Genomic DNA, 24697 nt, shown 5'->3' with positions numbered 1-24697 from the left:
AAAGTAGTTATTTTCATTCTTAACACTTCCAAACAATTCCTCCATTAAGTTTTTCCATCTCAATATTCAACTAAGCTTTTGTTTTCAAACTATGAATGTCCAAAAGTGGCAGAATGTATGAAAAATTATAGTAAAATAATGTAAGGTTTTTTTTAAATGTGTAACATAAACATATGTAAGTCAGATATAGATATCAACACAGATCCGAAGTACTTTTCACTTTTATAAGCAATATAAATTCTGTCATAATGTGAATTCTATTTGAATGTATCAGTAAAAATCTATGATTAAGTTTTAATATCCCCATTGTTAAGATTTTTAACTACATTAGCTACCTTAATTGACCTCCATTTAACTGACCTGCCTTAACTAACACTTTTTTACCCCTTTATTAAATATGCAATGATATTCTGACCACTCTCAACTAGTATACTATTTTTAGTATATTCTGGCACTTCTGATCTCACTAGTTGCGTTATATGTTGGTTGTTTCCAAACCTGTTTATGCCAGTTTATGTGTTGTACTCCTTACATAATTTAATTAAATATTATGTAAGTGTATGGAATACAAGTGCAAATAGAGATTTGTTTCTACGTAAACTAAGTTGATTACTCAATAAAGGTGAGTCACTTTTTCAAAAGGTATTACATTAGATAAAGGTGAGACATCTGTAAAATAATAGGAAAAATCATGAAGAGCCAGAAAGACTCTATATTTAGGGTTTTTCAAAAGTATCTTTAAGCTTTTATTCCCCTGCAGAGAAATCAAAACTGGAAATTGCAAATCATGCATTATGGATATAGTTTACACAAGAACAACTTCTCTCAACTTTATATTCAAAGAAATAGTGTTCGCTCTACATCAAAAAGTTGTTGGCAAGTAAACATAGGTTTACATATTTTAAGTCAGAATTTTAAAATGTTAACATGCTTTTTTTTAATTTTCCCGCTTTAATGTTTTCAATAACCTTCCAAGTAACTGTCCCAATCTCAATAGATATGAAGCCTTCCAACATCTTTCTTTCTGAAGGCCTTGTTTAAGGGCTTGCTATACCAAGTAGATAATTACATGTCATTATTAACAGTATGCAGTAATAAACACTCTAAAATAACTTTATGGAAGAAAAGTATTAGACTGTATGCTCCACAAGGGCAATAATATTTATCTGTTTTGTTCACAGATATATGCCAAGCACTTAGAACAGTTCCCAGTGTGTAGTTGATGCTTATTTATGTATTTACTTATTTATTATTTGTTGAATTAGAACAAAACTTACCGTGATGACAGCCTTGCTAAGACAGATGGATCCTCTGCAGCCATACTCTGTCTCATCTTCAGATTTATAGTAACTCAGAGTATTATTTTTCAAAACTACCCAACGGTCCTGCCACCCATGAATGTAGTTTGTCCACTGGGGGAAAAAGGGGAGAAGAAAACAAACAACAAAAAGTCAGTATTTTAGAAATCCAAATTTTCTGAAATAGCAATGAATCTAACTTTAAAAGCAAAATGTGAAAAGTTCAAATGTAATTATAAACAGTAAAAATGACTATTAAAAGGGGAAAGTTGATGTTTTCTAGATTGTATGATTTTCAGTAATTCTTGCAGTATTATATATATATAAATTTACATATACAAATAAAATACATATAATAAATATAAATAGATATAAATAAAATATAAAATTTTCTTCTAACATTTGAGGAGTACAACAGAAGTAGATTTCAGTTAAAAAATTCTTTCTTTCTGCATAGCAAAGGAAATCAACAAAACAAAAAGACAACCCACCAAATGGTAAAAGGTATTTGCAAATGATACTTTCAATAAGAGGTTAATATCAAAAATATATAAAGAACTCCTAAAACTCAATACCAAAAACAACCCGATTAAAAAATGGGCAGAGGATCTGAACATTTTTCCAAGGAAGACATACAGATGACCAACAGACACATGAAAAGATGTCTACATCATTAATTGTAAGGGAAATGCAAATCAAAACCACAATGAGATGCTACCTCACACCTGTTAGAATGGCTATTATCAAAAAGACAAGAAATAACAAGTGCTGTAAAGTTTGTGGAGAAAGGGAACCCTCATACACTGCTGGTGGGAATGTAAATTGGTACAACCATTATGGAAAACAGTATGGAGGCTCCTGAAAAAATTAAGAATGGAATTACCACATGATCCTGCAATTCCTTTTCTGGGTATTTATCTGAAGAATATAATTAACATTAATTTGAAAAGACATATGTACCCATATGTTCATTGCAGTATTATTTGCATAGCTAACATATCGAAACAACCTGAGTATCCACTGATGGATGAATAGATAAAGATGTGGTGTATACACACACACACACACACACACACACACACACACACACACACGAATACTACCCAGCTATGAAAAATGAAATCTTGCTGTTTGCAACCACATGGATGGATCTTGAGTGTATTATGCTAAGTGAAGTAAGTCAGACAGAAAAAGACAAAATCATGATTCACTAATATGTGTAATATAAAACAAAAAAGTAACAAATGAACTAACAAAACCAAACAAAAACAAACTCATAGATATAGATTTCAGAATGATGGTTACCAGAGGGGAAGGAAGGCGCAGGGAGAGAGAAATGGGTCAAGGGGATCCAAATATATGGTAACGGACAGAATTTATTTATACTTTTAATGGTGAGCATGCACTAGAGTATGCAGGTACTGAATTATAATGTTGTACACCTGTAATTTATGTTATAAACTAATGTTACCTCAATAAAAAATTAATTAAAAAAATTATTCTTTGTTCTTTGTGCTTTCATCCTCCCCTCCTCACCATCTTCACGACACTTAAATTGTTTTGGTCCCTGGCATAATTAACATATTCAATAGAAATGTTAAGTTTGGTTATAGGCGCTCATTCTCCTACAAGTAATGCATGAAACCTAAATCAAAAGAAGTATGAAGCCTATCATGGCCAAAACTGTACTTCTGCTGTTAAATTATTCCTATACGAAGATTTCTGATGTTCGTAACTACATCAAAGTAAAAATACTAGATCATTAATCTTTAGTAACTCTACGTCAACTTCCTTTTTTCCTCACAGAACTCAGTATTTCGTATTTAAAATAGTTATTTTCCAAGTTTCACTGAGATCCATTTTTCAAACCCCAAAGTAATAGTACAAATATAAAACTGGTTTTCAAAAACATACTTGGATTATCTGTTTCTAGTTCATATAAACGGTTTCTGTGTTGCTGAAGTCTTGCTGCACACTGAAGATCACAATCAATAAACTTGCAACAGCAGAAATCCATCCTCTATGGAATTCTTGATTTTGCATATTTTTATGCTCTAGAGGTTGTAAGTATAGACAATTCCAAAACTATCTGCCAAAAACTAATTCAAAATGGATTGTTAAAAACACACATAGTGCACTGGCTCAGGCTCTTTACCCACTGAGAAATCTTTACTTTCCTATTCCCTAATTCAGCATATTTGAGATGGTTCAGGTCTTAAATCTTCTAAGCCCCATCTTTACGACCCCCTCCCTGAGAGCTCATCCTGCTGGCAATTTAACTCATTCTTTCTGACGGACTCCATAATCACCATTTCCTTATTTCTAACTCCCTGCAACTTACCACCACTTAGACTCCAACTTGAAATAATGATGCTTACAAACAAAATTGAATTTACCTTCTTCTGTCAGGTGCACTTCCTCCCTAAGTTCCCATTTCCTAGACTTCTGGACTATTAGTTGAAGACTATTTCCTTGACTTCTGCAGTCATTCAGACACAAACCTGGCTAAGGCTTTGTGTATTGTATGAACAGCGTAGGGAATACAAAATCAGAGACTCAACTGCTTTACTAGTTGTGTGAGGAGTTTTGACAGGCTATTTAACTTTTGTGAGCTTCAGTTCCTTTGCCGGTCATTTGAATGGCTGAATAAAATCATGAAGATGCCTACTATATTCATAGGAGATACTCAATAACTGATGGTTCCTTCTCAATCTTTATAGCCCATCACCAGCTCCTATTCCTCTTTCCTTCATATTAAACCTTTACATTTATCTCCCCTCCCTATTTTCAATTAATCCAATCAAATTATCAGGTTCCTGGATTTCTGAGAAGGGTCGATAATCTCACCTCTAGTATCTTCTGCTTTTTATTTCATAATTTACATTATCTTATTTATTTAGTAAGCATGTTTGCTTACTTATCTTACATATTAATCTCACTGAAACTTCAGCTCCAAAACTTACATGAACAACTCCCCATTGCCTATAAATTGTTTACACTGGCATACCTCATTCCTACCTCACTTTCAATTATTGCCCCTCAGAAGGCTAGTAACTGTGGGACTATAGTCAAGTTACTTACCCTGTTTCTCTGTTAAACTCTACCTCAGACTTGTTAAGATTAAGTAAGAACAGACTTAGAACACTGCCAGGCACATAGTACTTTCTAAGTTGGAGGCAGAGTTCCACCTAGCTAATGAAGCTTAACCTTCAGCTGAGCAGCTTACTAGAATAGACAGACTCCTTCCAAAGTGACAGAAGAGGCCCCAGCAATCTGCATCCACAATTTTATATTATTTTCTTACACAGGACCCAATAAATTATGTAAGTTTCAGCACACATTACTCAGTAAATGTTAAACTAGTATCAGACTTAGAAGGCAGATTTTTGCCTTTCTCTATCCTTGTAAGTTCCTTCATTCTTCCCACTTAACAAAGAGAGACAAGGCAATATGCTAGACACTGCAAGAGAACCCAAGATTTCTGCTCCCAACGTTCAGCAAGCTACATTTTTAAAAGGGGAAAAAAAAACAAAAACACCTACCTTTTAAAATAAGAATGAGAAGTTACAAATAAAATGCTATGGGAATTCAGGGAAGGAGATCTGGAATGGTTGGTGAAATAAGAAAAGGCTTCATGGGAAGAACAGTACTTGAGTTGGACCCTAAAGATGGACAGAATTTTAGCCAACAGTTAGGTGTGTGGAGAAATAAAAGATATGGCAAACCTCAAAGGATGAGAATTCAGAAGAAGCTGGATGCGATTTATTTTACTCAGGCTTTAGTTGCTCTCAAGTCCTACTAAGGCATGAAGCTTTTCGCAACCATGTTTAATCCTGATATTTGTTAGAGTAAACTAGAATTATTGTCTATCCAGTGTTCCTGGACCCTATGTGCTTAAGAATAAATTCCATAGAAAAGATGTTTCATAAGTATTTTCATGTATTTTAGATTACCATATAGGAAAAAATAAACAACTTTGGACTGGTTTAAGAAACAAATCAAATTGGTAGTGGGACTTACCTAGATTACTCAACAGAAGGAAAAAAAAGATGCTGGGTTCTAACTTGTGCTTAAGTTACCAAATGAATACAAAGGGCTCAAAATATGTATTACTTTAAATTTTAAAACATGTATTAAATATAAAATACTCTTGATTAAAAAGTTTCCAGAAAACATTACATATAACCATAAATTGTTTTATTTCAGGGAAATAATAAGAATAATACCAAAACCTATATTCCTGTTGATCTAAGCATGCAACAAAACTGAAGTTACTTAACTACCACAGAAGTGGTCAAATACTACATTTCTATGCATTTAAATATCAAAGAGATATTCTCCCATTTATTCCACATTTCCGTAGAGTATACCAACTACACTGCTCTGCATAAGGTGAATACTCAGAGCACTAGTGACTCTTTCCGCCAGTTACAACAATCCCCAAAAAGTGTCAACAGATCAAAAGCACAGCCTGTTTTGTAAAATAACACTACCACAGTACTAAATCTGAAAGTCTGCTTCTCATCTAATGAGAAAAGTGATGAAACTACCAGAACCACTGAAAAATAAAGAACCCATTTCATAACAATTCCACGTGAAAATGTATATAACACAATGTGTTCAATACAGATTCCTAAATTACAAGATACATTTAAAGAAAGCCTAGAGAGCTTCCGTTCACTGAAAACCTTTCAGTGAAATTCCAATAATGATCACAGTATTAACACACTGTAATTTTTCTACTATGTAAATAAGGGTTAACACTTATAAGCCTTAGTTCTGACATACTCATGCCCTTCTTAGGCCCGTTCTCATCAGCCTTTTGAAGACAATATAAAAACCTAACATGAAACAATTCCAAGATGTCCAAATGCTTAAGCCAAGTATGTATACTGGAAGCAGGGTGATTTCTTAATAGCCAGGAGCTGCACATGACCTAGTATCTCATGACCAGCTTGTTGAGAGGCTGGCCCCAGCTCCCCCTTCTCCAGGTTAATTGCTAGCTCCATCCATTTCTAAAAGTTTAACAGCAAGGGAGAAAGAAGTGGGGAAAAAAAAAAAGGCAATATGCATCTTCTCATAGCAACACTATAAAGAAAAAAAAACAAACACAAACAAAACCGCCAAACCCCCATGTACCAGCAAAAGATCACCCATCTTCCCTCTTGAAAAGGGCCTCATCCATTTTAACTAATTAGCCTAAGAGTCCTACAAATGACTGCTTTACTAACATTTTGAAAAAGGGGTTTTATAAAATACAGGAAAGGTAACGTCATTTCCTTACTCTGGCCCTCTGACTGCGAGAATATTTTATTATTAAATATTGTTCTTCTTTCTGAACTACAGGTTAGTCTCCATTCTGACATGCTCCAAGTTACTATGAATACAATTTTGTACCTATCACATGCCAATTCAATAGCTCTTTTCTGAACGGGGGTAAAGGGTGAGGGGAAAAGTACAAACGATCTCATTGAGATCTCTCCCTACATCTAACCTGGCTGGCATAGTTCACCCCCTCAGATTTCAGCACCAAGTCTCCTTGCTCCGGCTGCTGTCTAAACAGCCGCGTCCCCAGAATCCCCCAACCCTATTCTGCTCGGCATACCCGGACTAACCTCGTTTGAGAGGATCGATTTACATCGTTCCCATACCCAGTTTTTCGAATACCGCTGTTGCCCAACCTGGATTCTTATGCCCGGGACAGCTGCCGCCCTCAGTTCCAAGTCATGGTGCGCATCGCGCTCCCAAACTGGATCTGGGGTTGGAACACGTTTCCCCGGTCCTCAGCGGATGCCGACCCCCCGAGGGCAGGCAAAGAGGTCAGTTCACTTTACCCCCTTTCCCTATTCCAACCCGTGGCCCCGGCACTCCTGCGGCAGAACTCAGCAACGCACCCCGGCACATTCCGCAGCCCCCGCCCGGGACAGTCCGTGCCTCCCGCCCAGCCCCACCCCATGCCCTCAGCGGTTCGCCTCGCGGCAGGTGAGTCTGGGCAGGGGGCCTTTGGCCCCGCGGGTTGCTCACCTTGCTAAGGACCCCGCAGCGCTCCACAGGCGGCCCAGACTCCGTCTCCGGATCCTCCTCCGAGCCCGACGAGTTCCAGCTCTGGTTATCCGACATGGGGGCGCGACAGACGAGCAGGAGACCGGCCCCCGCTCCCTGAGCTGCGCCGGAGGAGGCGTCCAGTCCCCGGAGTGAAACGTCGGAGGATAGCAAAGGGAAGAGTGCGCGCTCCGGCACCGGGGGGTGCTGGAAAAGGGACGAAGTCCACCCAACTCGCCGCCGCCGCCGCCGCGCCTGACACCGAGCGGACCCGGGAATTAAGACAAGCGGCGAAATAAGCCTGCCCTTCCTTCCGTCAGCCGCCGCCGTTGCCGTGACTCCTGCGCTGCGACTGGCGCCGCCACCCGAACTCACCCCCCTTGATGCCAATCTCAAACAGAAAAGGAAGGGGGAGGAAAAAGGGAAGAGAAAATCCAGCTGCAGAGACCCGGGTCCACTCACACCTCCGCTACCGCCGCCATCTTCCTGCCTGGCCCACTATTTACCCTCCCCTCCCCTCTGCCCTCCTCTACGTCTTCCCATTCTCCCCCAGGTCCCCGCCCCGTCCCCCCCCGCCAACGTCTGACGCAGCACGCCGAAGGCTTGGGGTCCCTCCCGCGCCCTACCTTCGGCCCTCCCGGGTGACGCAGGGTAGAGAAGTAGGAGGAGCGGAGACAGGAGTAGTGGGGACGCTGCTGTCCTGCATTCTGGGAAGGACGCGGCTCCGCGTGGTCTCCTGGGAGTTGTAGTCGCGATCCTGAAGCAACTGGTGAGTGTTTCGCGCCGGGAAGGCTTGTCGCCTTGGGGACAATCAAGCGATGGGTGGGCTTCGCTTGACAGTTGCGTGACCGGTTCCCTCGGCCGCGCTTCTCTCTCTGCCTAGAGTGTTTGTGACGAACCGCCCGGCTTGCGCGGACGGACCTGAGGTAGCTCTCCGCTGAGGATGCCGGGCCTGCCTTCCATGGCGGCTTCCCGAAAGCCCGGGAGCATCTTGCCGCTGCTTGTCTGGGCGGGGAGTACTGGGTGCTTTCGTCTCAACGCCGGGCCGGAGGGTTGCGACCTCTCTAGTGACAAGGGGGTTTCTTTCCGCAAAGTACCTCTGCAAATTTTGAAGAGCTTTCATCTCGCTCATTAGAAATTAGACTTCACGACGTTTCCCTCTTTTGAAGGAAGAATTTTCAGTTCCTTCTCATCAGAGCAAGCGCTTCGCGTTGTTAAGTTCCAGTTTTATTTTTGTGGAAGTAATTTTGAAGATGTCAGAGACTCAATCACGTTTGAAATTTTTAAAGTAAAATAGAGTGTGACATGATAGCCTGGAGTTTTCCCTTAGTTGTAAATGAGTGTCTTCCTAAGACCCAGGTTAACCATCTCTACCGACCTACCTCTCTATGAAAGATAGAAAAGTTATAAGCTTTTTTCTCTAAGAATGACCAAAGTGTAGTAGTCTTGTTGAATACTAAGGGATTAGGTAATAGGCTAGCTTTGTTTTAAGACCAGAATTAGTGGAAAGACCAATAGAAGATCTAACAGATCTTGTCTGGTCTTTTTGCATACATTATAAGGATGACTTCTAGGTCTTTAACTTTGTAGCTTAGCTTAAGGTCTTTCCTCTCGTTTGTTGCTTTTACAGTCTTGTCAATTTCTTAATAATTGCCAACAGTAAAATTCGTTATTAAAACAGAAAAAAAAAATACTTACTGCAGAGACGAGGAGATAGGAGTGAAATTTTGACTTTGGTGGAAAAGGCACAGTGGCCAGAAATAAGTCTGATAGGGATAGAGGCGATCTCACTGGGATCTTCAGGAAAAAAAAGGAATAATAGGAAGTGTCTCTGAGAAGTACCTCTCTTCCATTCCAAGATTGACACTTATAGATGCAGAATCTGTTGTAAATAGGTTACAAATTGTTTAAGGGGGGTGGGGGGTGGGAGATGAGGGTAAGGGGGATCGAATATATGGTGATGGAAGGAGAACTGACTCTGGGTGATGAACACACAATGGGATTTATAGATGATGTAATACAGAATTGTACACCTGAAATCTATGTAATTTTACTAACAATTGTCACCCCAATAAATTTAATAAAAAAAAATTGTTTTTCATTGTGAAATCAAGTGCTAATTGAAAGCCATTGAGATAAATAAAATCTTCAGATAAAGCTTTTGAAAACACTTTGTCAACATGTTAATGGAAACATAATCCCAAGGTTGTCATTCAAAAGAGAAAAAGGAAAAAACCCACATAGTGCATTTTTTCCTCTTTATGGAATTACTGAATTATTTCTTTAGAATGTTGAATACCATAGCAATTAAGTTTTGCTTTGCCTCCCGATTACCTCATGTAGTTCGACTTCCTATTTCTGATATTTTTAAGCTGTAGGTGTTAAAATGTCATTAGTCCTGAGCAAATGATTGTGAATTGTTGAAGAATTCACAATGGGAGAATAGTATATGTTAATCTTTAAATTGAACTTTCTGTTGTATTTTATACATTTCTAAGTTGTGTGTGGCTGTAACCTCCCGCACTTAGATCACAACTACTAGCTCCTAGATCATTAAGGAGTCCACTTACTCAGTAGGAAATTGTTTCATTGTATTTAATACTAATATGAGAGAAATTGCCTTTTAAAAAAAGATTTTTTGCCACAATCTTCCTCTAAGTTTGTAAGACTATTTAAATTGTTTTTTAATTTTACAAATATTTTTGTGTGTTGATTACAATACCACATTAGAGGTTGGGATTCACTTCATTACTGTTAATGGGAAGAAACTGCAATACAAGAATAAAATACATGCGCTTTCTCTTTATTTTATAGTGAGAGTGATGGCTTCTGAGTTTTCTGTCTTACTTAGAGCCTTCCCCAACCCTCTTACAAATGTTCTATATTTTCTCACTTGGTAGTTTTTGTTTGTATGTTTGTTTTTTACTTTTAGAACATGAATCCACCTGGGATTTATTTTTGTATATGGAATGAGGTAGGAATTTAATTGTTTTTTAAGGACAGCGACTTGGTCCAACACTTTAGTGAATAGTCTATTCTTACCCTTATGTTTATGTGATATGCAAAATCTCTATATATGTAGGTCTATTTCTGGACTCCATTCTTTTTTGTTGTTCTATTTGTCTATACTTACTTTGCTAATACCACACTGATTTAATTATTTTACTTTATACAATTTCTATGTATATAGTACCAAAATTCTCCTGATGTTCGTCTTTATTTGGGTATTTTTGTGTATCTTCTCTTCCAAATGAATTTTAGAACAGCTTGTCAAATTGCATAGAAAATTCTATGGGGATTTGGATTGAGAATGCACTTAATTTATGAAGAAAATGACATCTTTACAATATTAAGTCTTAGCTTTGGTCAGGCACTTTATATACCTGATCTGTCTTACTCCTTACAAACCATATAAAGTGAATGTTGTTGGCTTCATGTTAAAGAATTTGAAACTGAAGCTCAGGGAAACTAATGTACCCAGTGTCATATAGTTTCTAGGTGGCAGAGTTAGGATTTGAACAGATTTATATGATTTCGAAGATCATACCCTTTTCTTTGCTTCTGAATACTTCTAAAAGAGGGAATAATTGTGTAAATAAATAATATAAACTGTAGATAAGTATATCACAGCAACTATACTTTTAATTCAGCTAATGATTTTGAACATCATTCTTTTACCCTGCCCTTGCGTCTATGCTGTCTTATTTAACCCCAATGTAAAATTTATTATTTCTATTCTATTTCTAATATTTCACATGAAGAAAATGAACCACAGAGAAAGTAAAGAACTTTCCAAAGGTCATTCATACAGCTAGCAAAGAGCATAGTTGCAGTTTGAGCCCAAATATCCTGATTCCTGTGTTCATTCTCATCCCACTAGAGTTCTTCAGTTCCTCTTTTGTCTCCCTTCTTCCACCTCACTTCATTCTCTCACCTTTTATCACCACTAAACACCAATCCCCAAGCCTTCATCCTTGCCCTCCACTCCCACTGCCAAGACACAGCAGCCAAAAACCCAGAGATGTTGGAACTGAGACTGTTTGTAGTTTTACTGATCAGCAGGTAGAGGAATGAAGGGGAATATTTACTCTTGATGCTAGAACTTGATGCTAGAGCTGGCCAGGATGTCCCAAGTTAAAACTAAAATCATTCTGTAATTTTTAAAGATGATCCTATAAAGAGCCTTTATGAGTCAGCTCAGGCTGCCATAACAACATATGAGTACCACAGACTGGATGGCTCTGTTCCCTCCCTCCTCTTATAAGGACACCCATCCTGTTGGATTAGGGCCTCACCTTTATGACCTCATTTAACCTTAATTGCCTCTTTATAGATGCTATCTCCAAATGCAGTCGCATTGGAAGTTAGGGCTTCGTGATGAATTTTAGTCCCTAACAGAGGTTACAGGTTCTATATTTCCACAGTATTTATTATGTTGATGATGCATTTTGAGTTAAATAGTCCTTTTTTAGCTAACCTGGGAATTTAATTGTTCCAAACTGAGATATAACCAGTTAAAAATTGGGGATTTACATAAGAAATGTGATTTTGGAATCTTAGAGATTCTAAACTATGAAACAGAGGTAATAATCTGTGAATAGCAACAGTCTTAAAACTAGAGGACAGATAACAAAATACGGCATGTGAATAACACAGCTGATATTTTTTCACTCTATTTTAATGTCTTTAATAATTAATTAGGTGGTGAAATTATGGACCACTTGAATTTTCTTTTTATACTGTTGTTTTTTTTATGAAGACAAAATGTATATAGGTGTGAGTATATGTGTGTATGTGTATATGTGTCACTTTTATGATAGAAGAAAAGGTAATTATAAGTGATATAAATTAGTTAAGGATTTGTTAATCTCTCTACAGGCAGAGTCTTCTAAGTTAATTTCCACCATATACTTGTTGATGTCCCTGTTTTTCCACACATTTTCTACATCAAGAGAATTGATGATTGGAACATTTCTTTTCTTTCTTTTTTTTAAAATTTCTTTTTTAAATTTATTGGGGTGACAATTGTTAGTAAAATTACATAGATTTCAGGTGTACAATTCTGTATTACATCATCTATAAATCCCATTGTGTGTTCACCACCCAGAGTCAGTTCTCCTTCCATCACCATATATTTGATCCCCTTTACCCTCATCTCCCACCCCCACCCCCTTACCCTCTGGTAACCACTAAACTATTGTCTGTGTCTATGAGTTTCTGTTTCTCATTTGTTTGTCTTGTTCTTTTGTTGTTTTTGGTTTATATACCACATATCAGTGAAATCACATGGTTCTCTGCTTTTTCTGTCTGACTTATTTTGCTCAGCATTACACTCTCAAGATTGCAACATTTCTTAAGAATGCCCCATCTTTGTCTTAGGAGTTTTTCCCCCAAGCTGCTGACACCTCTTCTTTATGTTTGATGCATAGTTAGTGACAATTGTGTCACAACTACTGCCTTCCTGACGAGTATGTGAGGCATCCCACTTTTAGTGATGTTAAAATGTGAAAAAATAAATGTACCTGAAGCAATGAAATATGGTACTTGCTTTCTTTTTTATTTATTTTTATTTTATTTTTTCCCTCCCTCTTCCCCCCTGAGTCGGTACCTGCTTTCTTTTTTAAACATGTCCCTCATTTTCTTCCTGAGAGCATGAGTTATGATTTTCAAAATATAAATATATATATTTATATATATGTGTGTATTATACAGTGAAAGAGAGAGAGTATACATACCATTGTGTAAATGGCATTTTAGATTTAACAGTATATTGTGAATATCTATTTTATGGCATTCTTTTTAATGACTGCATAGAATTGCTCTTTTGAAGGGCAATCAAAATTTTTCATTTTTTGCTGTTACAAAAAGGCCATATGGAACTTCAGTTAGCTTTATTTTTGTGCACTTGTCTAGCTCTTTTTTGGGGGGTGGGAGGGTAAATTGCCAATAGTGGGCTACTGAAATAGAGAATATGTACATTTTACAGCGTGATACTATCAACTTGTCCTCCAAAAAGGTTTCATTAGTTTATATTCCCCAGTAGTGTCAGAGTTCTCTCCCCACTTGGAAGACAAAGGATGGTGGTAGGATGGCATCTGAGCAAACTATTGGAAAGAGATTGTGATAGGAGGTTACAATTTCAGAGTGAACCACATTGAGAATAGTGATGTTATTATGATTGACCAGTTGGATACTTTACTGTTTATCGTTGACCTTATCAAGGCGTTTTTGACTGAAGGGGGCAGAAATACATTCAGGGTAGCTCAAATAAGAGAGTTATTATAGAGATCTGAATCCTCTGTTGGGTCTCGCACATATTGGAAACTTGGAAACTGAGGACTTGGTGTTTTTCTGTCCATGTCTGGGGCCTCATGGTATCTTTGATCTCTGTGTTCTAAATCTCAGTTTCTCTGTCTCTCTCTTTCAACTCTCATCTTGCAGTGTTGTCCAACTTGGTTTAACTACCTCTCAGTTTCAGGGTCACCTCAGTGTTTCTTACTTCAGATTCTTAAAAGAAACAGGTAGTTAGCCAGCCAATACGCTAATCAGCTTTTCCCAAAAATGTGGAATATAAGACTACCCCTTTTGTGGTTTGTTGGGAGTGGGAGGCTGACGAGAAACAACAGGCCTATCTAGTATATGTAATTTCATAGTCTGTTTCTAACTGTTGGGGTAGGGGAAGGAGTGTTCTGAGGAAAACAAGTCATTTAACATATATGAAAATCTCATTGTCAAGCAGCACGCAGATATTCTTTTCAAGGGCACAGCACATAATAACACAGGACAAATGTTTAAATGGATGTATTAGACTGCATATATTATTTTCTTCCACTAGAATGTGAGTTCCATGGGGGCAAGAATTTTTAATTTTTTCATTCATTCTTAATAACCTTTTTCTAGCTTTGGTTCTTAGAATAGTGCTCAGCACATAGAAGGCATCCACATAACTAATTAATGTATTATACCTTATCTTTCAGTTAATAATTTAATTCAACAAGCATACAATATGCAAGACATTATGCTGACCACTGTGGGTGATTTTAAGATAATAAACGTAAAACAAAAACGGGGGTGTCTTGGGGGTTCTGCCTTAAAGGAGCTCATAATAGGAAACAAAGTAATAAAATGACACATGTGACTATAATAGCTGAACTAGTGTTTTGTTAAGTTGAAAGAAGGTAACCTTTACCACCTGGTATAGCAACAAACCCTGTTCTCTAACGCTGTTATCTAATCCTATTTCTACTGGATCTCTGTAGGTCCTTTGTCCCCGGTGTTTTAGTTAAAACAGTGGCTATTTGGATAAAAAGGACTGTCCTTGATTGCTGATCCCTTTCTACCAAGTTAACATGTAAACTATTTAATGAGTTTTGTCACATTAAAAATACCATAAATTGATAGGTCTCTTTTTCAACTTGTTACTATGTGTGTGACATATAATGTGTTCCCTAAATGAAGTTCAAAAATTTAAAAGATTTAAAAGCTCTTCTGCAAGTCTCTCTGCCTTTTCCAAGTTAGCCTGTACTACCTGCCTCTTTGAATGCACTTTTTTTTTCTGTTTTGACTACTAATCAATCAGTGTTCCTGTTAGGCCCCGGTATTAAAGAATCCTGTAGTTGCTACCACTATGGTGATTCATACTGAGTTCAGAGTGAGCAAACAGACAGTCCCTGAGTGTGAATCCTAGGTGGCTTTATCCTTAATAACCATATAACTTTGGATGTGTACTTAATACATAGCATTTTTTAGTCTCTTTTTATTAGTATGTATATCCCAAATGCTGTTATATGCATTTATAAATTGATATCTGCATAAGTATATCAAATATTCATTTATGTGAAATGTGATGAATGCATCTATGTCATTTCTGATGTTGTAAATACTAGTTTCAGAAATACAAGGAGCTACAAGAAATTTGCATGTATTCATATTTTGTGACATTATATAGAATTATTGTAATATATCTTTGCAAGCATATTCACAAAAATGGTATACAAACATGTGTAAAGTAAATAAAGGAATATTGAGGGAATTGTTCCCCTATGTGTCTTAATATTTTGTGTTGGTACCAAAAAAAAAGATTGCATTTTACCTGTCTGTAATCAGCATTTGGCAGTGTCAATATCTTCCAAATTAATGATTTTCAGTTAGACTTAGATTTTAACAGGTATATTCATATCCAGTGTAAGCAACCCAAGTGCACTGGTCTATGAATGAACTTTAAAGGATCTATCAAGTTTTTTGTGTTTGTTTTTGTTTTTTAATTGGGGGATATTGGGGAACAGTGTGTTTCTCCAGGGCCCATCAGGTCCAAGTCGTTGTCCTTCAATCTAGTTGTGGAGGACGCAGCTCAGCTCCAAGTCCAGTCACCGTTTTCATTCTTTAGTTGCAGGGGGCACAGCCCACCATCCCATGTGGGAATTCAACCAGCAACCTTGTTATTGAGAGCTCGTGCTGTAACCAACGGGGCCATCCAGCCGCCCCACTGGCAGTTCATTGTCTTCAATCTAGTTGTGGAAGGTGCATCTCACCAGCCCATGTGGGAATTGAACTGGCAACCCTGTTATTCAGAGCTTGCACTCTAACCAACTGAGCCATCCGGCCACCCCAGTATCTATCAAGTTTTTAAAATACACAGTATGATAAAACAATATGGTGAATGTTTAAATAAAAAATTTTATTACAGTGAAAGACACATTGCCATTAATCTCCCTCAAAATATCCCCCTCACTTCAAACACTTACCCATCATTCTTGCCACTTTTCTGAAGCAGTTCTGGAAGTCCTCTTTCGTGAGTGTCTTTAGTTGCGCTGTTGTGGCTGCCTCCATGTTCTGAATCATTTTGACTTTGGAGAAGAGCCAGAAGTCACACGGTGTCAGATCCAGTTTGTGAGGTGAATGAGGACACACCATAATGTTTTTATTTGACAGAAATTGCCATATACCAGAAGCGATGTGTGACATGGAGCCTTATCACGATGGAGGATGATTTATGGCACATTTTAAAACACATCTCTCAACCATAGCTCACACCCAACTGACTGCACAAAACCAACTGAAACTTGTCACACACTGTTACTAAGTTTCAATGCACTGCTTCCTGTGTTGAAGATCCCTGCCTTTACATTGGATGGCACTCGGCAGCAGCATTCACCATGTTTTGTGACCACAACAGACAGGCTCCATGTCACACATCACTTCTGGTACAGCAATTTCTGTTCAATAAAAACATCATCATATGTCCTGATCTCCTTTTTCACCAGACCTGGCACCATGCAACTTCTGGCTCTTCCCCAAAGTCAAAATGACGATGTGAAAGGTAAACATTTTGAATCAATTCAGGATATCGAGGCAGCCACGATAGCGCAACTAAAGACACTCATGAAAGAGGACTTCCAGAACTGCTTTAGGAAGTGGCAAGACTGATGGGATAAGTGTGTTTGAAGCAAGGGGGAGTGTTTTGAGGGAGATTAATGGCAATGTGTCTTTTACTGTAATAATTTATTTATTTATTTAAACATTCACCATATATGTTGATCACACCTCGTAGTAGAACAAACTTTTCCAGTTCCTGAGTAAAATACCAACAGCTGATTATAAAATCTAGTTGAATGGAAACAACCTTGTAGTTAACCTGACCAATTTATGTGTATCCTTTCCATGTGAATGGGTCCCATAGCCAGACAGCTACAGAATTTCCCTCTTCTTCCTGCGTATGTTGGTGCATAGTCCCTCCTTATCCTCGCATTCCAAGACCCCAGTGGGTTCCTGAAACCAAAGATAGTACTGAGCCCTATTCTTGTGTACACTATGTTTTGTGCTATATACACATACCTATGGTGAAGTTTAACATATATTAGACACAGTAAGAAATTAACAACAATATTTAATAATAAAGGGATGATTTATGTCCCAGGTGAGACAGAGGGGGATGACATGAGAGTTCATCACAAAACTCAGAACAGCACACAATTTAAAACTTATCAATTGTTTATTTCTGGAATTTTCCATTTAATATTTTTGGACCATGGTTAACCACAGATAAGGGGAGACTACTGTACTATTTTTGTTCTCCTGATTCTTCCTCTGCCCCTGCATTACTATTGTTTATATGTGTTATGTGTTATTGTTGTCTGTTACTACTTTCCCTCTTCTCTTCCTCCTCTACCATAGCATTCATTGGCAGCAGTGATGGGAAAAGCAGAGGAGGGAGCAGACGAGAAACAGAAGCTGGGAGAAAAGCTATAGTGGAACTTTTGTGACATGCCTTCCATCCTGTTTTAATTAACTCACAGGAATCGAGAGGCGAAGCTTATGTTATGCCTATTCATAATTCTGACTTCAATCCTGTTTCCCACCTCAGCATCCCAGGTGCCCATAGTCTTCTTACCAATTTTCCAGGCCCTATGATTTGTCTTTATATACAGGTGTCACATCTAGGCTTGATGTCCTTTTCCTACATCTCAGTCTCTTATTTTCTTCCAAGGGGAATAATTATGATTCTAAATGGTTAGTAACATTAAGTTAGCTTATCCATGTTATGGAGATGGATATTTAAGTAGGCATTGCCAATATTGCTGGCTTTCTTTTTCTTTGTTGTGTTTCTAACCACCCACACTCCATTTGGATTTAGAGACTCTTGTTAACATCAATTATTATTATTGTGTTATTCTCATACTGCCAGGTCTTACTCTGTTGCTCTGATCTTTAAGGTGACTTTGCATATATTTCTTAGACTCCCTTGTGTGTTGATTTTTACCACTTAATTCTCCAAGGACAGTTTTGAGGATGGGGAGGTGTTACTCATTGATACCTTAATTCATTGCATATAGCTACTTAAGAATATGGTATATCACATAGAAAGTGCTAGCATTGGGCTATAAGAAAGTGATTTCAGAAAAAGAAAAGAACATGTAGGCTATCCTTTTATCCTGTTTCCTGTTGTACAAAAGGAGAGAGAGCCAAGCCAGACATGTTCTAAGCAGAAATATATATATACATGTATATGTATATATTTACAGTTGAATAAAATTGAAATTGTATTCTGTTACTTTTATTTATGTCTGTATGGTTTTGTGGGATAAAAACTTGTCGGAGTGTTTCATAGGTTTCCCTATAACAATAAAAAATCCTTTAGTGTAAAAAGCAAATGGTGTATATCTATAATAGATGAATAGTATTCTAGTGTCTACTCTTTGCATGTACACATTTTCTTTTCATTTTTTCCCCCAAGCTGTTGAGTCTCTTTTAACTTTTTTTCCTATTACATTGAGAAATTATTTTGTTAATATGTTAAAGTCATACTATATAAAGCAGTGTGGTATTTTTAAGAATTGGTAGGATCCTCATGATAGTTAGTCAGTGTGTTTTGTTTCCTGTTTTTCTCCCCAGCTCTTCCATTGTTTCACTTTTACTATAATTTCAGATCCTCTTCTTAGTCAAGTAAGCTGAAAAATATTGTTATAGAACATACATGTTGTTATGGTGATACAGTTTATGAGTATACAGTTTATCTTCATCCTCATTAAAACTAGTGATATGATGATCCATGGGGTGCTACAAATGTGAGATATATACCACATCTTCCATAGAGTCATTGTTTCCTAGCATTTTACTACCTAGGAATACAGACAATAAGTATATAAAGACATTGATACATTTTTAACAGTTATATTATTAAAGATCAAGTAAAGATGTAAAATTCCTTGACACATAATAAGTGTTCAGGAAATATTTATGGATAAATAGAATAAGTTTAATTGGTGATAATTGAAGGGAAGCTGTAGGACTTACAATTAACAAGGTCCAGGAGGAAAATCAGTAGCATGGTTAAAATTAATGAAAAACTGAAGAACCAGATTCCATCACAGCTTTTTGTAAAGAAAAAGTATCATTTGTTAAGGACTTACTATCAAACATAGTTTTAGGTTTATTACATTTAGTGTTCACTCTTCACAAAAATCTTGCATGATAGACATTATCCTTATTTTATATATAAAGAAATAAAGGTTCAAGGAAGTTAAATAAGTTGCTCAAGGTCATAACTTATAATATGTACTTTAAATATTTATAAAATTGATCTTAGAATAAAAAAAAAAAATCCTAAAATGATTAAACATTTGAGCATCTGTTAGAGCCAGATTACATTCTAGTATGTTGCATAGTTTTTCTTTGGTTTGACAATTTTCCTAAAAGTCAATTCACACGCATACTACCATTTTAAGCTGCAATAGCATATTATGTAGCCCATTTACTTTTTTTTTTTAATGACTGATAACTAAAGGAGTGTGTGTGCTAGCAAATCTAGTTACCCATGTTCCAATTACCCATAAATACTGATCTCTGGAGCATGTTGCACTTTATCCCTTTTTTAATGTTGATAAAAGAATTATGTGTTGATTTATTAACAATGCCAATCGAGAATTAACGTTTATCATCTTTTTTATATTTTTGAATAATTTATGAATAATCTTGAGAAGTAGTAATAAAGGATAGTGAACAATTTATTAGAAATTGTAATAAAAATCAAAACTTAGTAAACTCAAAATTTTATTCCATATTTCTCTAAAATGGGTAATGTCCTTTGAAAGCAACTGGCTGCTCATCGATTTTTGTGCATGATCTTGGAATTCCATCTTGTAAATAAAGATTCCAGATTTCATATGCATCTTTAATAGATCCAGCTTATCATTACTTATGGTTCTTTATCTTGCACTTATGTTGTTAAAATGCAGTAACATTGAAAAGTTGACATCATCTCATAATCTTGTTAAAGAGAAGACAACCATTTTCTTTCTCCATAATTGCAAGATTTTTTCATTTTTACATTTCTAAACATCAGTTAGAATTATAAGTCCAATAAAGTTTTCATTTCTGGATCATCTGTTTTCCCTTTGTATATACATTTGCCTTAAACCTTTGTTCACTTACAAACTGTATTAACTTTTAATGCACAGACGTCATAAAGAGTGAAAGAACACTGTCATACATCCTGTTAGCAAAATGGGATGTTCCAAGTTCTTGCTGCAAAATACTCTATGGTGAAGTTCTTCCTGTTGAATGACTAACTGGATGGGAATGCCATATTTACTTTTTATTGTTAAAAATGCATTGTTCACTATTGATTGTTGAATTTGAGAAAATATATTTGAATCATCTGAAAATTCATAGTCTGAGATGCTATTAGTCTCTTTGCATTCATCTTCTAATTTGTCTAATAATGTGAAACGTTTCTGTCAATTTTCTTCTTTTTGCCAGTATGAAAAATTCAGAACTCTCAATTATGTTTAAAGCTACCCTTCTACCCCACTCCTCCGCCCCACCAAAAACCCTGCCAAAATGGTGTCTCTATACTTCTCTTATACTTTCTTTCAAAGATGTGATACTATGGGCAACACATTAAGAAAACTGAGGGATGATATAATAGTGATGATTTATTTCACCAGCAGATCACCCCTTTAGGTGATTTCAGTATTTCATTTTCTTATTTTTTTTAGCTTAGCTATTAAAAAATAATTGATGAGTAATGATTAAATATTGCCTAGGATGAAAAAATAGGAAAATACTTAACATATAGGAAAAATACAATCCCAAAGTTACCATAATGTATCTTCGATTTATAAAGCAATCAAATAGATCCATATAGAAATTTTGTAAGCTATAGTGAATTTTATTTTGCTAAAAAATGAATAAATTTTTTTGTTCTTTGGAAGATTTCTAAGAAAGAATAAGATATAAAATATTAATGCTTACCAATAAAGTTGTTCAAAGAAGAAACTCAAAAACAAAAATTGGGTCCAGTAGATACTTGTGGTACGCCAAAGGTTAATATAACTACATTTCTTAATTTTAATTATTTCATAACTAAACTTGAACCAGTTTGTATTTCCTTCTCCTATCTTAGGTAAAAGGGTTAGCCATTGTAATTCATTCCAAAATAATAATAATTTGACCAAATAAGGCACTCATCTTAAAGATCAAAGCACATCTTAATATACTACTGTTCATTTATCTTTGCCCAATACAGTAAATTTTTTGCATTTTTTAAAAACAATATGTATTAAAATTCATGTATAAAGTATATAATAAACATTTCCCCTTTGGGACATCGGAATAGGCCATTTTTGTTAAAAATACCTAATATAACAGAATTTTTTATTTTTTTTACATGATTAAATAAACTTTTAATGCACAGACATCATAAAGAGTAAGAAAAGCATGGCTATCATGTAGATCCCACGCTAGCAAGCATTTCACAGTAGAACCATACTTTATACATCACAATCTGAGAGAATCATTAAAAACCAAAGTGAAGTCAAGGGGATCAATAATTGACATGTAGTAAAATTTACTTTAGCCCTGAAGCAGACATGTGAAAAGACGGGTGAAATAAAGAAATGCTGGTAAACTCCAGAGACGAAGGCCTTCTTTAAAAAGACCTTTGCTTCTTTGTAGGGATTGTTGCTAATTTTTTATGGAATGAGAACATCAACTATTTTGTGATTAAGATTGGTATAGTGCTTGATATTGCAGATAGAAGTTAAACAGTTACATAATTCAAACAGATTTTTTTGTGGGTCATATTCTTGAAAAGGGGGTTGGGAATTTTTGAAGCCTTGAAAAAGCCTTCTATGCTCTTCCTCATTGTGTGTGTGGGAGGGTATTTTGGAAAAATAGAAAAACTTTTAAATACGGTATATGCAATATAAGAGTGGGAGGGGATGAGGAAGACAACCCTGCTCATGTCAGAGACAGAGAAAACCTTCAGATCTTTAAAAGGTCTGGTGAAGAGGAGCGGGAGAAAGTGTCCACAGAGAATCCAGGGACCTAGTCTAGCTCTGTCCTTTGAAGGGGGAGATATGGCTAGGCACATCATCGCCAAACTGTTGAAAACCAAAGATTAAGAGAAAACCCTGAAAGAAGTAAAAAAAAAGTGACACATTGCCTACAAGGAACAATTTGAAAGCTCACGGTCTTAACAGATGTTAGAAAACGGTGAATCAACATCTTTAAAGTATTGAAGGAAAAAGTGTCAACTCAATTCTATGTCTGATGAAAATGTCTTTCAAGAATGAAGATAAACTTGCTGGCATCTTAGGCAATAATTGTATACAGAGAGTGCCAAAAAATGTCAAAAAATGTATACACATTTTAAGAAAGGATAAAACTATTAAAATTATGCTAATGGTAACCACTTTGAGCACCTCTTGTAATACAAGTCAAACATGACTTGTATTCATCTTTTGTTATCAGTACATATTGAGTATTACAATTTTAATAGTTTTTTCCTTTCTTAAAATGTGTATACATTTTTTGGGCGCACCCTCTGTATTTAGCATACTGATTAAGGACGTGGGCTCTGGAGACAGAATCTGGATTTGAATTTCGGCATGGATACCACCTGTTATCATGGGTGAATTACATAAATTCTCTAAACCTCAATTTCCGTACATATTTTACTACTAATATATACTTTACTGGGATAATATCTAAATTAGTAATCATGAGACATAATCAGAGCTTGCTTCATAAGCATTTAGTACCTACCTGTCTGGCATATGGTAAGTTATTAGAAAATATTATTCATCCATATTTTTAGTAAATGTGGTCGACCTTTAAGGAATTTAATATTTTCTATTTTCATCTGTTTCATTTTTTTCTAACTATAGAGAAAAGTTTTTCATTTAAAAAATTTTCATTTCGCTTTTCCAGCTATATCTTGAGAAAGGAAGAAACCAAAAAAAAAAAAAAAAGACTGAAAGGAACAAGACAAAGAAACAAAAATTCATAGACACAGACAATAATTTAGTGGTTACCAGAAGGTAAGGGGGGAGGGCGGTGGTACATGAGGATAAATAGGGTCAAATATATGGTGATGGAAGGAGAACTGACTCTGAATGGTGAACACAAAATGTGACACATGGATGATGTATTACAGAATTGTACACTTGAAACCTATGTAACTTTACTAACCATTGTCACCCCAATAAGTTTTAATTTTAAAAAAAGTGAGTTTCATGAAAAAAAAAAAGAAAGAAAAAGGAAGAAACCACTGAGAGTATTGTAAAAGAGAAGTCACTTTTGCTGCTACTTTCACTTGTACCAAGACAAGATTTAGGAAGCTCTCCTTTTCCAGGAAAAAACAGTCTTTCTTTTTATGTATAATGCTTTTCCTTTATTTTCTGTGTTGCTTTAGGTGGAAATATAGGGTTTTTGGTTTTTTTTAGGGTTTTTTAAATTATTGATTTTTATTTAAGCTGTTAGGTAAGGCAATGCCTAATAACTTAAAATGAACTGTTTGTTTTAGATGCCATGATTATTGAAGAAATTGCTCTTCAGATCATTAGAAAAGAGGAACTGCAGTTGATCCCCCAATATATTTTTCTTTGTACAATGTTTATTACATTTCACGATACTAAAAAAAAGTGATCTGTCAATTTTCTTTAAGTTCATGGTTTTTAGAAAAGTCTGAATGAAGATCTTTTTTTCATAACTTTATTTTAGTTTCCTTGTCATTGTTTCATATTTTCGTTTGAAGACGTCGTAGGCTTTTAGAGGTTTCAAAATCATGATATCATTTAAAACTAAATTTAGAAATAAATTGTGCCTTCTATTACAGTGATGTATGATATTTTATCTGTTATAATTCATACCACTTTCATGTGACTTCCATTATCAGTCAACAAAACAACTACTGTTCCATCTCTTTTGGTAAGATTTCATTAATTTTCTATTTTATCTTATTTCTATTTATATTGTGTAGTAAGTCTGATGGCTTTGAAGCCAGACCTGAAATACAGTATAAATTTGTATGACCATAGTTTTCTCATCTCTTATGAAGATTAAATAGGATAATGCATGTAAAACACTATTAGCTTTTACAGTTATTGTATTTAGAAAGACTTAATTGAGGTGTGACCATTAATTTTATTCCTTTCTGTATAGTTACCTGCCCATCATTCATTCATTCAGCATACATTTATTAATTTAACAGGCTCATTGGCCTAGCACTGTACCAGTTTTTGCCCTCTTGAAATTTATATTTTAGTTGTACAAAGTACTGCAAAAAATATTGCCTCGTTTTTGCTTAAACAAATTCTAGAGAAAAAAGTCACTTGACATAAAAGTTGTTCAGTTGATCAGTTTATTAGTATGTTTTAAATTTTCACCTTTATTCAAATGAAAACATTCATAATCTTTAGTATACAGCTGTTTTATAGCAGTGCTAATCAAAGTGTGGTCTGTGGACTAGTGCTGATCTGTAATGAGATAATTACAGAATTTGAGAATAAGCTATACATTTACTATCTCACAGTTTCTATGGATCAAGGATCCCACCTTGGCTTAACCAGGTGCCT

At 35.9% G+C, this 24697-nt stretch overlaps 2 protein-coding genes across 6 annotated transcripts in view; one reads left to right on the top strand and one right to left on the bottom strand.

The window, feature by feature from the left end:
* CERT1 (ceramide transporter 1) overlaps nucleotides 1-8061 on the bottom strand; it is a 95813-nt gene extending 87752 nt beyond the window's left edge. The window contains exons 1-3 of one of the 3 annotated variants that reach the window (XM_019728139.2): nucleotides 7967-8061; nucleotides 7323-7719; nucleotides 1278-1412 (exon numbers count right to left, since the gene is read on the bottom strand). In XM_019728139.2, the coding sequence (XP_019583698.2) occupies nucleotides 1278-1412; nucleotides 7323-7719; nucleotides 7967-8046 (612 nt within the window). In that variant the 5' untranslated portion in view covers nucleotides 8047-8061. Of the gene's footprint in view, nucleotides 1-1277; nucleotides 1413-7322; nucleotides 7863-7966 lie in introns of those variants that run through there. The other 2 variants (XM_074328817.1, XM_019728140.2) reach the window with 2 other exon arrangements.
* Nucleotides 7987-24697, top strand: part of POLK (DNA polymerase kappa) — a 63896-nt gene continuing 47185 nt past the window's right edge. For 2 of the 3 annotated variants that reach the window (XM_019728138.2, XM_019728136.2), the window contains exon 1: nucleotides 7995-8109. The gene's annotated coding sequence lies outside the window, so the exon portion shown is untranslated. Of the gene's footprint in view, nucleotides 8110-24697 lie in introns of all 3 variants that reach the window. The other variant, XM_019728137.2, reaches the window with a different exon arrangement.

This window comes from Rhinolophus sinicus, linkage group LG03 (assembly GCF_036562045.2).
Source record: "Rhinolophus sinicus isolate RSC01 linkage group LG03, ASM3656204v1, whole genome shotgun sequence".
NCBI lineage: Eukaryota > Metazoa > Chordata > Mammalia > Chiroptera > Rhinolophidae > Rhinolophus > Rhinolophus sinicus.
This window is presented reverse-complemented; position numbering and strand designations above follow the sequence as displayed.